This window comes from Ranitomeya imitator, chromosome 2 (assembly GCF_032444005.1).
Source record: "Ranitomeya imitator isolate aRanImi1 chromosome 2, aRanImi1.pri, whole genome shotgun sequence".
NCBI lineage: Eukaryota > Metazoa > Chordata > Amphibia > Anura > Dendrobatidae > Ranitomeya > Ranitomeya imitator.
Window position 1 is genome coordinate 641,950,621 of NC_091283.1, and position 15,286 is coordinate 641,965,906.

The following is a 15,286-nucleotide window of genomic DNA, read 5'->3' on the forward strand; positions in this document are numbered from 1 at the left end:
CAGCCCTCCGATCTGTCCGGTACACTGCTCCGGCTCCCCTCCGTCCTGTGCTCCGCTCCCCCTGTGCTCTTGTCTGCTCCCCCCGTGCTCCAATCAACCCCCCCGTGCTCCAATCACCCCCCCTGCACTCCAATCCACCCCCCCCCCCGTGCTCCGTTCCACCCCCCCGTGCTCCGTTCCACCCCTCCCGCGCTCCGATCCACCTTCCATGCTCCGATTCCCCCCCTCTCCCCGTGCTCCCCCCCCACCCCATCATACTTACCGATCCTGCCGGGGTCCGTCCGTCTTCTCCCTGGGCGCCGCCATCTTCCAAAATGGCGGGCGCATGCGCAGTGCGCTCGCCAAATCTGCCGGCCGGCAGATTCGTTTCAAAGTGCATTTTGATCACTGAGATAGATTATATCTAAGTGATCAAAATAAAAAAAATAATAAATGACCCCCCTTTGTCACCCCCATAGGTAGGGACAATAAAAAAATAAAGAATTTTTTTCCACTAATGTTAGAATAGGGCTAGGGTTAGGGTTAGGGTTTCGGTATGTGCACGCGTATTCTGGTCCTCTGCGGATTTTTCCACTGCAGATTTGATAAATCCGCAGTGCTAAACCGCTGCGGATTTATGGCGGATTTACTGCGTTTTTTCTGCGCATTTCACTGTGGTTTTACAACTGCGATTTTCTATTGGAGCAGTTGTAAAACCGCTGCGGAATCCGCACAAAGAAGTGACATGCTGCGGAATGTAAACCGCTGCGTTTCCGTGCAGTTTTTCTGCAGCATGTGTACAGCTGAAAGGTGGCAGATGAGGTTTAACAATGATAAATGTAAGGTTATACACATGGGAAGAAGGAATCAATATCACCATTACACACTGAATGGGAAACCACTGGGTAAATCTGACAGGGAGAAGGACTTGGGGATCCTAGTTAATGATAAATTTACCTGGAGCAGCCAGTGCCAGGCAGCAGCTGCCAAGGCAAACAGGATCATGGGGTGCATTAAAAGAGGTCTGGATACACATGATGAGAGCATTATACTGCCTCTGTACAAATCCCTAGTTAGACCGCACATGGAGTACTGTGTCCAGTTTTGGGCACCGGTGCTCAGGAAGGATATAATGGAACTAGAGAGAGTACAAAGGAGGGCAACAAAATTAATAAAGGGGATGGGAGAACTACAATACCCAGATAGATTAGCGAAATTAGGATTATTTAGTCTAGAAAAAAGACGACTGAGGGGCGATCTAATAACCATGTATAAGTATATAAGGGGACAATACAAATATCTCGCTGAGGATCTGTTTATACCAAGGAAGGTGACGGGCACAAGGGGGCATTCTTTGCGTCTGGAGGAGAGAAGGTTTTTCCACCAACATAGAAGAGGATTCTTTACTGTTAGGGCAGTGAGAATCTGGAATTGCTTGCCTGAGGAGGTGGTGATGGCGAACTCAGTCGAGGGGTTCAAGAGAGGCCTGGATGTCTTCCTGGAGCAGAACAATATTGTATCATACAATTAGGTTCTGTATAAGGACGTAGATCTGGGGATTTATTATGATGGAATATAGGCTGAACTGGATGGACAAATGTCTTTTTTCGGCCTTACTAACTATGTTACTATGTTACAGCGATTTTTGTTTCCCATAGGTTTACATTGAACTGTAAACTCATGGGAAACTGCTGCGGATCCGCAGCGTTTTCCGCAGCATGTGCACATACCTTTAGAATTAGGCTATGTGCACACGGTGCGGATTTGGCTGCGGATCCGCAGCGGATTGGCCGCTGCGGATTCGCAGCAGTGTTCCATCAGGTTTACAGTACCATGTAAACCTATGGAAAACCAAATCCGCTGTGCCCATGGTGCGGAAAATACCGCGCGGAAACGCTGCGTTGTATTTTCCGCAGCATGTCAATTCTTTGTGCGGATTCCGCAGCGTTTTACACCTGTTCCTCAATAGGAATCCGCAGGTGAAATCCGCACAAAAAACACTGGAACTCCGCGGAAAATCCGCAGGTAAAACGCAGTGCCTTTTACCCGCGGATTTTTCAAAAATGATGCTGAAAAATCTCACACGAAACCGCAACGTGGTTAGGGTTGGAATTAGGGTTGTGGTTAGGGTTGTGATTAGGGTTATGGCTACAGTTGGGATTAGGGTTAGGGGTGTGGGGGGGTTAGTGTTGGAGGTAGAATTGAGGGGTTACAACTGTTTAGGCACATCAGGGGTCTCCAAACGCAACATGGCGCCATCATTGATTCCAGCCAATCTTGTATTCAAAAAGTCAAATGGTGCTCCCTCAATTCCGAGCCATGACGTGTGCCCAAACAGTGGTTTACCCCCACATATGGGGTACCAGCATACTCAGGATAAACTGCGCAACAATTACTGGGGTCCAATTTCTCCTGTTACCCTTGTGAAAATAAAAAATTGCTTGCTAAAACATCATTTTTGAGGAAAGAAAAATGATTTTTTATTTTCACGGCTCTGCGTTGTAAACGTCTGTGAATCACTTGGGGGTTCAAAGTGCTCACCACATATCTAGATAAGTTCCTTGGGGGGTCTAATTTCTAAAATGGGGTCACTTGTGGGGGGTTTCTACTGTTTAGGCACACCAGGGGCTCTGCAAACGCAATGTGACGCCCGCAGACCATTCCATCAAAGTCTGCATTTCAAAAGTCACTACTTCCCTTCTGAGCCCCGACGTGTGCCCAAACAGTGGTTTATCCCCACACATGGGGTATCAGCGTACTCAGGAGAAACTGGACAACAACTTTTGGGGTCCAATTTCTCCTGTAACCCTTGGGAAAATAAAAAATTCTGGGCTAAATAATTATTTTTGAGGAAAGAAAACGTATTTATTATTTTCACGGCTCTGCATTATAAACTTCTATGAAGCACTTGGGGGTTCAAAGTGCTCACCACACATCTAGATAAGTTCCTTTCGGGGTCTAGTTTCCAAAATGGGGTCACTTGTGGGGGGTTTCTACTGTTTAGCCACATCAGGGGCTCTGCAAACGCAACGTGACGCCCGCAGAGCATTCCATCAAAGTCTGCATTTCAAAACGTCACTACTTCAATTCCGAGCCCCGGCATGTGCCCAAACAGTAGTTTACCCCCACATATGGGGTATCACCGTACTCAGGAGAAACTGGACAACAAATATTGGGGTCAAATTTCTACTGTTACCCTTGGGAAAATTAAAAAATTCTGGGCTAAATAATTATTTTTGAGGAAAGAAAACGTATTTATTATTTTCACGGCTCTGCATTATAAACTTCTGTGAAGCACTTGGGGGTTCAAAGTGCTCACCACACATCTAGATAAGTTCCTTTCGGGGTCTAGTTTCCAAAATGGGGTCACTTGTGGGGGGTTTCTACTGTTTAGCCACATCAGGGGCTCTGCAAACGCAACGTGACGCCCACAGAGCATTCCATCAAAGTCTGCATTTCAAAACGTCTCTACTTCACTTCTGAGCCCCGGCATGTGCCCAAACAGTAGTTTACCCCCACATATGGGGTATCACCGTACTCAGGAGAAACTGGACAACAAATATTGGGGTCAAATTTCTCCTGTTACCCTTGGGAAAATTAAAAAATTCTGGGCTAAATAATTATTTTTGAGGAAAGAAAACGTATTTATTATTTTCACGGCTCTGCATTATAAACTTCTGTGAAGCACTTGGGGGTTCAAAGTCCTCACCACACATCTAGATTAGTTCCTTTGGGGGTCTAGTTTCCAAAATGGGGTCATTTGTGGGGGATCTCCAATGTTTAGGCACACAGGGGCTCTCCAAACGTGACATGGTGTCCGCTAATGATTGGAGCTAATTTTCCATTTAAAAAGCCAAATGGCGTGCCTTCCCTTCCGAGCCCTGCCGTGCGCCCAAACAGTGGTTTACCCCCACATATGGGGTATCAGCGTACTCAGGACAAACTGGACAACAACATTTGGGGTCCAATTTCTCCTATTACCCTTGGCAAAATAGGAAATTCTAGGCTAAAAAATCATTTTTGAGGAAAGAAAAATTATTTTTTATTTTCATGGCTCTGCGTTATAAACTTCTGTGAACCACCTGGGGGTTTAAAGTGCTCAATATGCATCTAGATAAGTTCCTTGGGGGGTCTAGTTTCCAAAATGGGGTCACTTGTGGGGGAGCTCCAATGTTTAGCCACACAGGGGCTCTCCAAACGCGACATGGTGTCCGCTAACGATGGAGATAATTTTTCATTCAAAAAGTCAAATGGCGCTCCTTCCCTTCCGAGCCTTACCATGTGCCCAAACAGTGGTTTACCCCCACATGTGAGGTATTGGTGTACTCAGGAGAAATTGCCCAACAAATTTTACGATCCATTTTATCCTGTTGCCCATGTGAAAATGAAAAGATTGAGGCTAAAAGAATATTTTTGTGAAAAAAAAGTACTTTTTCATTTTTACGGATCAATTTGTGAAGCACCTGGGGGTTCAAAGTGCTCACTATGCATCTAGATAAGTTCCTTGGGGCGTCTAGTTTCCAAAATGGGGTCACTTGTGGGGGAGCTCCAATTTTTAGGCACACGGGGGCTCTCCAAATGTGACATGGTGTCCGCTAAAGAGTGGAGCCAATTTTTCATTCAAAAAGTCAAATGGCGCTCCTTCCCTTCCAAGCCCTGCCGTGCGCCCAAACAGTGGTTTACCCCCACATATGAGGTATCAGCGTACTCAGGACAAATTGGACAACAACTTTCGTGGTTCAGTTTCTCCTTTTACTATTGGGAAAATAAAAAAATTGTTGCTAAAAGATAATTTTTGTGACTAAAAAGTTAAATGTTCATTTTTTCCTTCCATGTTGCTTCTGTGCTGTGAAGTACCTGAAGGGTTAATAAACTTCTTGAATGTGGTTTTGAGTACCTTGAGGGGTGCAGTTTTTAGAATGGTGTCACTTTTGGGTATTTTCAGCCATATAGACCCCTCAAACTGACTTCAAATGTGAGGTGGTCCCTAAAAAAAAAATGGTTTTGTAAATTTCGTTGTAAAAATGAGAAATCGCTGGTCAAATTTTAACCCTTATAACTTCCTAGCAAAAAAAAATTTTGTTTCCAAAATTGTGCTGATGTAAAGTATACATGTGGGAAATGTTATTTATTAACTATTTTGTGTCACATAACTCTCTGGTTTAACAGAATAAAAATTCAAAATGTGAAAATTGCAAAATTTTCGCCAAATTTCCGTTTTTATCACAAATAAACGCAGAATTTATTGACCTAAATTTACCACTAACATGAAGCCCAATATGTCACGAAAAAACAGTCTCAGAACCGCTAGGATCCATTGAAGCGTTCCTGAGTTACCTCATAAAGGGACACTGGAGGGCGTTAAACTAGAAGAAGAGGGGACGGGAAGAAAAACATTAGACTCGAACAAAGACGACCCAGGAAAACATATTCAGAAGGGAGGTAAGAACATTTCTAAAACAATCCACAGTGAGGAGATTGGAACAAAACAAAATCCTCTAAACTGCATGCTCGCAAACGCCAGAAGCCTGACAAACAAGATGGAAGAACTAGAAGCAGAAATATCTACAGGTAACTTTGACATAGTGGGAATAACCGAGACATGGTTAGATGAAAGCTATGACTGGGCAGTTAACTTACAGGGTTACAGTCTGTTTAGAAAGGATCGTAAAAATCGTAGAGGAGGAGGGGTTTGTCTCTATGTAAAGTCTTGTCTAAAGTCCACTTTAACCCTGCTGTTCTGTTGGTCAAAAATGACCGACTTTGAACTTCAATATTCTTTAAAATATTCAAGATGCGGCTCTGAAATCCGTGGCCGACCAACCCATCCTCATTTAAGTCAATCAACCACAAGTTTCAGAACCGCATCTTGAATACCCCAAAAAATACCAAAGTTCAAAATAGGTCTCCCCAAACAGAACAGCAGGGTTAAGGGAGGATATTAGCGAAGGGAATGAGGATGTCGAGTCCATATGGGTTGAAATTCATGGAGGGAAAAATGGTAACAAAATTCTCATTGGGGTCTGTTACAAACCCCCAAATATAACAGAAAGCATGGAAAGTCTACTTCTAAAGCAGATAGATGAAGCTGCAACCCATAATGAGGTCCTGGTTATGGGGGACTTTAACTACCCGGATATTAACTGGGAAACAGAAACCTGTGAAACCCATAAAGGCAACAGGTTTCTGCTAATAACCAAGAAAAATTATCTTTCACAATTGGTGCAGAATCCAACCAGAGGAGCAGCACTTTTAGACCTAATACTATCTAATAGACCTGACAGAATAACAAATCTGCAGGTGGTTGGGCATTTAGGAAATAGCGACCACAATATTGTGCAGTTTCACCTGTCTTTCACTAGGGGGACTTGTCAGGGAGTCACAAAAACATTGAACTTTAGGAAGGCAAAGTTTGACCAGCTTAGAGATGCCCTTAATCTGGTAGACTGGGACAATATCCTCAGAAATGAGAATACAGATAATAAATGGGAAATGTTTAAGAACATCCTAAATAGGCAGTGTAAGCGGTTTATACCTTGTGGGAATAAAAGGACTAGAAATAGGAAAAACCCAATGTGGCTAAACAAAGAAGTAAGACAGGCAATTAACAGTAAAAAGAAAGCATTTGCACTACTAAAGCAGGATGGCACCATTGAAGCTCTAAAAAACTATAGGGAGAAAAATACTTTATCTAAAAAACTAATTAAAGCTGCCAAAAAGGAAACAGAGAAGCACATTGCTAAGGAGAGTAAAACTAATCCCAAACTGTTCTTCAACTATATCAATAGTAAAAGAATAAAAACTGAAAATGTAGGCCCCTTAAAAAATAGTGAGGAAAGAATGGTTGTAGATGACGAGGAAAAAGCTAACATATTAAACACCTTCTTCTCCACGGTATTCACGGTGGAAAATGAAATGCTAGGTGAAATCCCAAGAAACAATGAAAACCCTATATTAAGGGTCACCAATCTAACCCAAGAAGAGGTGCGAAACCGGCTAAATAAGATTAAAATAGATAAATCTCCGGGTCCGGATGGCATACACCCACGAGTACTAAGAGAACTAAGTAATGTAATAGATAAACCATTATTTCTTATTTTTAGTGACTCTATAGCGACAGGGTCTGTTCCGCAGGACTGGCGCATAGCAAATGTGGTGCCAATATTCAAAAAGGGCTCTAAAAGTGAACCTGGAAATTATAGGCCAGTAAGTCTAACCTCTATTGTTGGTAAAATATTTGAAGGGTTTCTGAGGGATGTTATTCTGGATTATCTCAATGAGAATAACTGTTTAACTCCATATCAGCATGGGTTTATGAGAAATCGCTCCTGTCAAACCAATCTAATCAGTCTTTATGAAGAGGTAAGCTATAGGCTGGACCACGGTGAGTCATTGGACGTGGTATATCTCGATTTTTCCAAAGCGTTTGATACCGTGCCGCACAAGAGGTTGGTACACAAAATGAGAATGCTTGGTCTGGGGGAAAATTTGTGTAAATCGGTTAGTAACTGGCTTAGTGATAGAAAGCAGAGGGTGGTTATAAATGGTATAGTCTCTAACTGGGTCGCTGTGACCAGTGGGGTACCGCAGGGGTCAGTATTGGGACCTGTTCTCTTCAACATATTCATTAATGATCTGGTAGAAGGTTTACACAGTAAAATATCGATATTTGCAGATGATACAAAACTATGTAAAGCAGTTAATACAAGAGAAGATAGTATTCTGCTACAGATGGATCTGGATAAGTTGGAAACTTGGGCTGAAAGGTGGCAGATGAGATTTAACAATGATAAATGTAAGGTTATACACATGGGAAGAGGGAATCAATATCACCATTACACACTGAACGGGAAACCACTGGGTAAATCTGACAGGGAGAAGGACTTGGGGATCCTAGTTAATGATAAACTTACCTGGAGCAGCCAGTGCCAGGCAGCAGCTGCCAAGGCAAACAGGATCATGGGGTGCATTAAAAGAGGTCTGGATACACATGATGAGAGCATTATACTGCCTCTGTACAAATCCCTAGTTAGACCGCACATGGAGTACTGTGTCCAGTTTTGGGCACCGGTGCTCAGGAAGGATATAATGGAACTAGAGAGAGTACAAAGGAGGGCAACAAAATTAATAAAGGGGATGGGAGAACTACAATACCCAGATAGATTAGCGAAATTAGGATTATTTAGTCTAGAAAAAAGACGACTGAGGGGCGATCTAATAACCATGTATAAGTATATAAGGGGACAATACAAATATCTCGCTGAGGATCTGTTTATACCAAGGAAGGTGACGGGCACAAGGGGGCATTCTTTGCGTCTGGAGGAGAGAAGGTTTTTCCACCAACACAGAAGAGGATTCTTTACTGTTAGGGCAGTGAGAATCTGGAATTGCTTGCCTGAGGAGGTGGTGATGGCGAACTCAGTCGAGGGGTTCAAGAGAGGCCTGGATGTCTTCCTGGAGCAGAACAATATTGTATCATACAATTATTAGGTTCTGTAGAAGGACGTAGATCTGGGTATTTATTATGATGGAATATAGGCTGAACTGGATGGACAAATGTCTTTTTTCGGCCTTACTAACTATGTTACTATGTTACTATGTTACTATGGTCAGAATTGCAAAAAACGGCAAGGTCTTTAAGGTCAAAATAGGCTGGGTCATGAAGGGGTTAACACACTTTCATGTGACAAAATCATTCCCTGGTAGAACAAAATCTTTTGGAAATGCAATTTTATAATTGTACCACTGACCTTCTGGTATCTGCCAAGATTGCCTTTTCTCACCTTTTGTACCCTAGGGACTTGCAGAAATAAAATTACTTTGGTTAAAGTAAACCTGTCAGCAGTTTTGGCCTATATAAGATTCGGCCGCTTCCTTTCAGGGCTGATATACAGCATTCTATAATGCTATATACAAGCCCCCAACCCGACCTGTAACTGCTGCATACAAGCCCCCAACCCGACCTCTAAGAACTGAAAAATTCCCTTTTTGTTATGCTCACCTGTGGGGCGGTCCGATCCGAGGGGTGTCGCTGGTCTTGGTCCAGCGCCTCCCATCTTCTTACGATCACCGCCCTGCCGTTTGCTTCTTGTGGATGACACAACCCTGCATCATCCACACAGGCTCCCCGGCATTGCGCTCCTGCGCAGGCGTACTTCTCTGCCCTGTCGAGGACAGGGCAAAGTACTGCAGTGCAAAGGTGTCGGAAAAGGTCACCTGTGGACATCGTGTCGCGTTTGCAGAGGCCCTGATATGCCTAAACAGTAGAAGCCCCCCACAAGTGACCCCATATTGGAATTGGAATTGATCTAGTTCCTTCCTGGTATGTGAATTTTGTAATGTGGTAGCATATACTTAAATTGTATAGAGGGCATCAGGCTGCCAAACGTGAGTTGGGTAAGTTAGAAATGAATGTAGTAGTCCATGAATGTGTGGTACAGTCTGAAGAATTCTTTTATACACATGCCAGGTTTGTCGGGGCAGGTGTCACATTGCCAAATTGTGTCCTTGCATATTCCCCTTTTGTAACAGACGCTGCACCTTTTTTGCGACATTCCTTTATTTGTGGTTTGAGGGACCTCACTGACGAAATGTTTGCCTGGTACGATACGAGCACCTTCGGTTCCAGAAGTACTGGGGCCTGCTCCTTCCTGACTGCCAAATATCAGGGCCTTAATGACTATCTCCTGGAACTGAGGGTACTGGTCTCGCCTGCACATCGTGATAGCTCGAAAGCGTTGTACTCTGTACCACACCTTGGCATTTCTCATGGCACTGCACTGCTGGAGGAATTCATTAGACAGATCAACTCCCCCCATGCTCTTGTTGTACCCCAGTACACAGTGTGGTTTGTGGACCTCTGTAGAGGTACTTCGTATAGTGGTGATGCTGCAGTACCATAAACAGAAGAAAAGAGTAGCATGCATAATGAAGGGATCACCACAAAAATGTAACAAAGTGTAACAATTTTATTAAACCACACTTGAGAACACTACAAAAAGCCGTTAAAAACAATTAAAATTGCAACACATAGCAAATAGAGATGAAAACACGACCTATAATAAGGTCAAACCACAGTGCCACCCCACAGACTACCAAGTGAGTCCAGATATGAGAGGTTTTTAGGGATGCAATAGTACCCCAGATGAGAGACCCCCGTAGCTAAAGGTTACCGGACAAATAGGGCGTCCTATACTACCTGACAATATGTACCAGGCTTCCAAGGTAGCGTTCCTGTGCAATGTATCAGGGCAAATAGAAGGTGGCAATAATAGGGGGTGGCACCGGGCACAAATGCCCAACGCATGTCGCCAGTAAACTGGCTTCTTCAGGGGCAAGCCCCTGGTACATAATGTCAGGTAGTATAGGACGCCCTATTTGTCCGGTAACCTTTAGCTACGGGGGTCTCTCATCTGGGGTACTATTGCATCCCTAAAAACCTCTTATATCTGGACTTGCTTGGTAGTCTGTGGGGTGGCACTGTGGTTTGACCTTATTATAGGTCGTGTTTTCATCTCTATTTGCTATGTGTTGCAATTTTAATTGTTTTTAACGGCTTTTTGTAGTGTTCTCAAGTGTGGTTTAATAAAATTGTTACACTTTGTTAAATTTTTGTGGTGATCCCTTCATTATGCATGCTACTCTTTTCTTCTGTTTATGGTAATGTGTTCTTTTGTAGCATGCTATAGGTGATCCCTGGCGGTGGTGCCTGCCTATACTTTTTTGTTTATAGTGGTGATGCTGCAGTTACCAAGTATGGTGGTCAAGAAAAGAACATGCTCTCTTGTACTTGTGCTCGACCACCATCATGTTTTCGCCACATTGGGCTCTGCTCTTGCCCTTCCTTAGCAGCTTCCCAATTAGCCTTTTAGGGTGGCCTTTTTGATTTTTTTGTGGACAATACCGCAGGCCACGGTACGTCGTGCAGAGAGGGACTTGAACAGTGGGATGCTGGTATAAAAGTTAGAGGTGATAACCTTTATCCAGCTGTGGGTGCGTCAAATCCCACACAACTTTCACACTCACTCCCAGGATAGGGGGCATTCTAGGGCTTTCAATCCGTGTTTCCGTTCCTTCTTAAACCCTAAACTTGTGGGTGTACCCGGAGGTACTCTCACACAGTTTGTACAGCTTGATTCCATACCTGGCCCTCTTATTGGGCAGCTACTTTCGGAATTTGAACCTCCCCTTGCTTGAAATGGATTACGGACACATCCACGCAGATGTCCCTCTGGGGCATGTACACCTCATTAAACTTTTTGTTGAAGTGATCAATGACCAGCTGAACTTTGAAAGGTCGGTCAAAATTGCGGTTATCTCGGGTAGGACACCATGTATCATTGTAATGCAAAAATTTGTGGATGACTTCAAAATGTTTTAGGGGTCATGGCCAAGAGGAACTGTGGAATGTTATACAAAATGTCAACGCTCCAATATTGCCGAAGTTCTGGCTTCTTCCCTAACCCCATGTGAAGAACCAGGTTCCAAAATGTCATAATTTCTACTGTGTCTGCAGGGGTCCAGCTAGAAAATGATGCAGGGCGGTTTTGTGATAAAAATTTCTGGGTGTACAACTTTCTCAGCCACCATGAGGTTTACAAAACTTTGAAAAAGTCTATTTCTGTGTGGCCGGTGATGTCCCATTGGATTCCTGATTGCACCACAAAATCAGGAATCTGATTACGTCACTGAGCAACACTCAACGGCTGCAGGACGAACGAAAAAGAAAAAAAAAACTGCCACAAAACGAGCAATTGAGTACTGATCAGCTCTCGGTGGCAGAATGGGTGTGTGGTTGGGGAGAGTGGAGGAAAGGGGGGGAGAGGCGTGGAAATGGTCAGCACCACAGCAGTCGCAGTGCCGCATTTTAGCGAAGACGTACCCAGTATGTATAAAGTTAATAAGTACCTGCCGATCGACACGTGCTGGGTACGGCTAAGGTCGGGAAGGGTTTAAAGGGTTTTCTCACGAACAAAAGTTCATTTTAATCAATAGATATTGGAATAATAATATCTTCCACAATTGGATGTGTTTAAATAAAATGCTCCTGTGCTGAGATAATCTTATAAATGTGCCCCTGTACTGTAATGGCCGTGTCTGACCGTACAGGAACATGGTGTGATCATACCACAGCTCCTGGGCAGGGAAGAAGCAACAGTATACAGACATTACAGCACGGGATCACAGCTGATTCTTTCTTTTGAAGTAAAACATTGTTTAAAAACAGGCATTGAAATGTTTGCCTCATTATAATAGAATGATCTGCGATCCTGTGCTGTCATGTCTGTATACTCTTTTGTGTCTTCCCCTGCCCAGGAGCTGATTTGCAGCAGCTCTCACCCTTCCATCAGAGCTCTGACTTTATAGAGTCCAAGAAGACCTCTGAATCTCGTACTTGTTTTTTCATAGCAATTGAAGGCTTTCAAGTACTTTCAATTCTAATCAAATGAAATTTCCGGATCAAATTCAGCAAAGTTGGCGAATTAGAATTTTAGATTTGCTATTGAATATGCATCTCTCCATAAACAGAATTACACAGTAGTGAAGAAGACCACTGAGCGCTGTCAGACCCCTGTGTTTGAAGGATGGGGAAGAAATCTGAGCCCAATCATGGTGCCACCACTTCACCCCATGATACATGAGGAAATCAATATCCAGAAGATCCTAGAACTCACCTATAAGATGACTGAGCTGCTGACTGGAGAGGTGACATTGCTGGGACAACTGGGACATTATACATAACACTATGGAGGGATAGGGATGATGACTGTATCATTGTGTATCAGGTTCCTATAAGATGTCAGGATGTCGCTGTCTATTTCTCCATGGAGGAGTGGGAGTATATAGAAGAACAAAAGGAACTGTACAAGGATGTCATGATGGAGCACTACGAGCCCTTCACATCACTAGGTAATAGACAGGACTATATACATGTATTTTATACTTAACTTTTTGTAAGCAATTCACTCCCTATATGTGTTTCTTACAGTTCCATCCAATAAGAGAGCAACAAAAGAGAGATGGCCCAGTCCTCTTCTCCCACAGGACTGGTCAGAAGAATATCACAAAGTTTATTGGGATGATCAGGTAAATGCAGAGAAGGTTTCATGAAATGTTCCCTCTGATATGTAGAAGGCGGTGAAGGTCTTTTGTTCAGTCTTGTTTTGTCCACCGGTATTATACACTGAATTAGAGCCACAAACCAGTAGGGCAGCTTCAAATGAATTGATCCGTTTTCAGTGTTAATGCACATTAGATTGAACATTTTAGATAAGGAGAGTGCACCATCAGTTATTACATGTCTCACACTGGTAACTCACCCTTTCATTTAAAATAAGCTTTGGGGGCAGTTTCTCAGGGAGATCTATGCCCAGCCCTTAGCTCTTAACAGCTCATTTACATATAACAAAAATTTGGATTTCTCTACAATAAGACATTGGATCACTGATATCAAGGTATCATTTTATTCAACTTTCTATAACCTCCTGCACATGCCCACAGCATAATAATAATAATTTTATTTTTAGCGACAACAAAAGAAATTACACAGCACCTTACATATAGACTGTCTAGTAGTGTTGATGCTACTGAAAATGCCCTTTAAGAGCTAACAAGTTGGATTTATACAGGAGACATGCAGCTATCGTGTAACTTTAGGTCAACATGTTCATTTACAATCTTTTTGGTTTGTTTAAATCCTTTTGATGCAACTTTCCCAACTGTGTGTGAATTTTGCAATGTTTGTTTCAGGGTACAGATCTCAACCATGTGATGGGTGATGTGACGTGTAAAAAGGAGATAGATACAGATAGCTACACAGGTGAATATAACCTAAAAAACAATCAGTGCCAGAAACGAGCGTCGTTGTTGCCACCATCTTGTAAGAAACACACCTCTATTATTGGTATTTCTTGTTTATGCCCCATGATAGTACACGTAGTATATGATTATTATACTTGTGACATGTTCTTTTTCACCTTTTTTGCATATCTGGTAAGTTTACATTATCAGGCTTGACGCACATTATATGGAGATTTAGTGCTCTCTTCTGACTCTGATAGTATCTTATTTTTGTTAACCTGCTATCATCTACTCTCACCATTAATATAGTATATTTTTGCCCCTCATAAGGGACTTTGTTATTTTTTGAAACTTATTTTGGTTACTTTACTCATTTTTGTGCATTACACATTATATTGTGATCATCTTAGCCAGGTTTGACAGAGAATAGATATTTCTTAGTTCACAGACCTGTCATAAACCCAGGACAATATGCTCAATTGATGTCTGCAAATAGACTTTAGAAGCTTGTTAGTGTTGGAGATTCAAACTCTGGACCCCTGATATAATATGGAGACATCAGTAATGCGCTTCACTATTATGTACAAGAGCATTTTCTCAGCCTAAAATCCTCAATAGTATTTTTCTTTACAAGCATAATATACTAACATATATACAGATATTTATCCATGTCAGTTAGTAGAGTATTAAACACTAATCATTTTTCATTCTGAGTTTTGTTTTCCATATGTAAGAAAAGGACACAAAACCTGAATTGACGCCATAATAATCAGTGGGGCCGCTATACTTCTGTTTCCATAATTTTTGCAGCAGATCAGTGTTGGATATGAATTCTGTTTTCCTAAAATGGAACAAACAAAAAAATCTAAACGTGTATGCCAACACAGCCTGATGCTGGCTGCAAAAAAAATGACATCTGTGTCACCTGAGTGCTGTCTGTTCTTCACAGAACAGCTGATATGAGCAGCTTTGAAGAAATTCTTGTACAAATGGATCAATAAAGGGAAATTTTCACATATGAGCCCCCCCCCCCCCCCCCCCCCCCAAAAAAAAAAAAAAAAAAAAATAGAAACCCTATATCTGACTGAGGTCGAATGCTATGTTTACACTCTTGAGCACTCTATCTGGAGGTTACATTTTTTTCATGAAAGATGGCATACTAACAAGCCCCTGATGTGTTCATTTCTGCAGTGTGGCAAACCTAATCCAATGAGGCAAGCGTACACTGACACTAAAGCTCAGGGTCTGGTCCCACTGTGTTCTTAAGTGCATTGCTTTCTCCCCAAGGCCACTATCTTAATTTTCATAAACTGCATTCAAATGTCGTCCTGCCCAAAGAATTGAGTTCTGCAAGGCTCAGTTCAGCCTGGAATGTCAGAAATCATTTGCAAATTGCATAATTCTTTGGCCATATATGTGCAGTTCTATGTTTGCATTGCAGACGGGTGCAGGAACTACCTTCTATTGCATGCAGTATTCTGGTCCATTAACTGGATGCTGCAATGTT

The 15,286-nt window shown here is 42.6% G+C and overlaps 1 protein-coding gene across 1 annotated transcript in view; it reads left to right on the forward strand.

Annotated features, from left to right (window-relative positions):
• LOC138666771 (zinc finger protein 585A-like) overlaps positions 1-15,286 on the forward strand; it is a 128,926-nt gene that overhangs the window by 53,728 nt on the left and 59,912 nt on the right. Inside the window, exons 4-7 of the mRNA XM_069754944.1 lie at positions 12,508-12,684; positions 12,765-12,888; positions 12,968-13,065; positions 13,729-13,798. Of these exons, the coding sequence (XP_069611045.1) occupies positions 12,508-12,684; positions 12,765-12,888; positions 12,968-13,065; positions 13,729-13,798 (469 nt within the window). The remainder of the gene's footprint in view (positions 1-12,507; positions 12,685-12,764; positions 12,889-12,967; positions 13,066-13,728; positions 13,799-15,286) is intronic.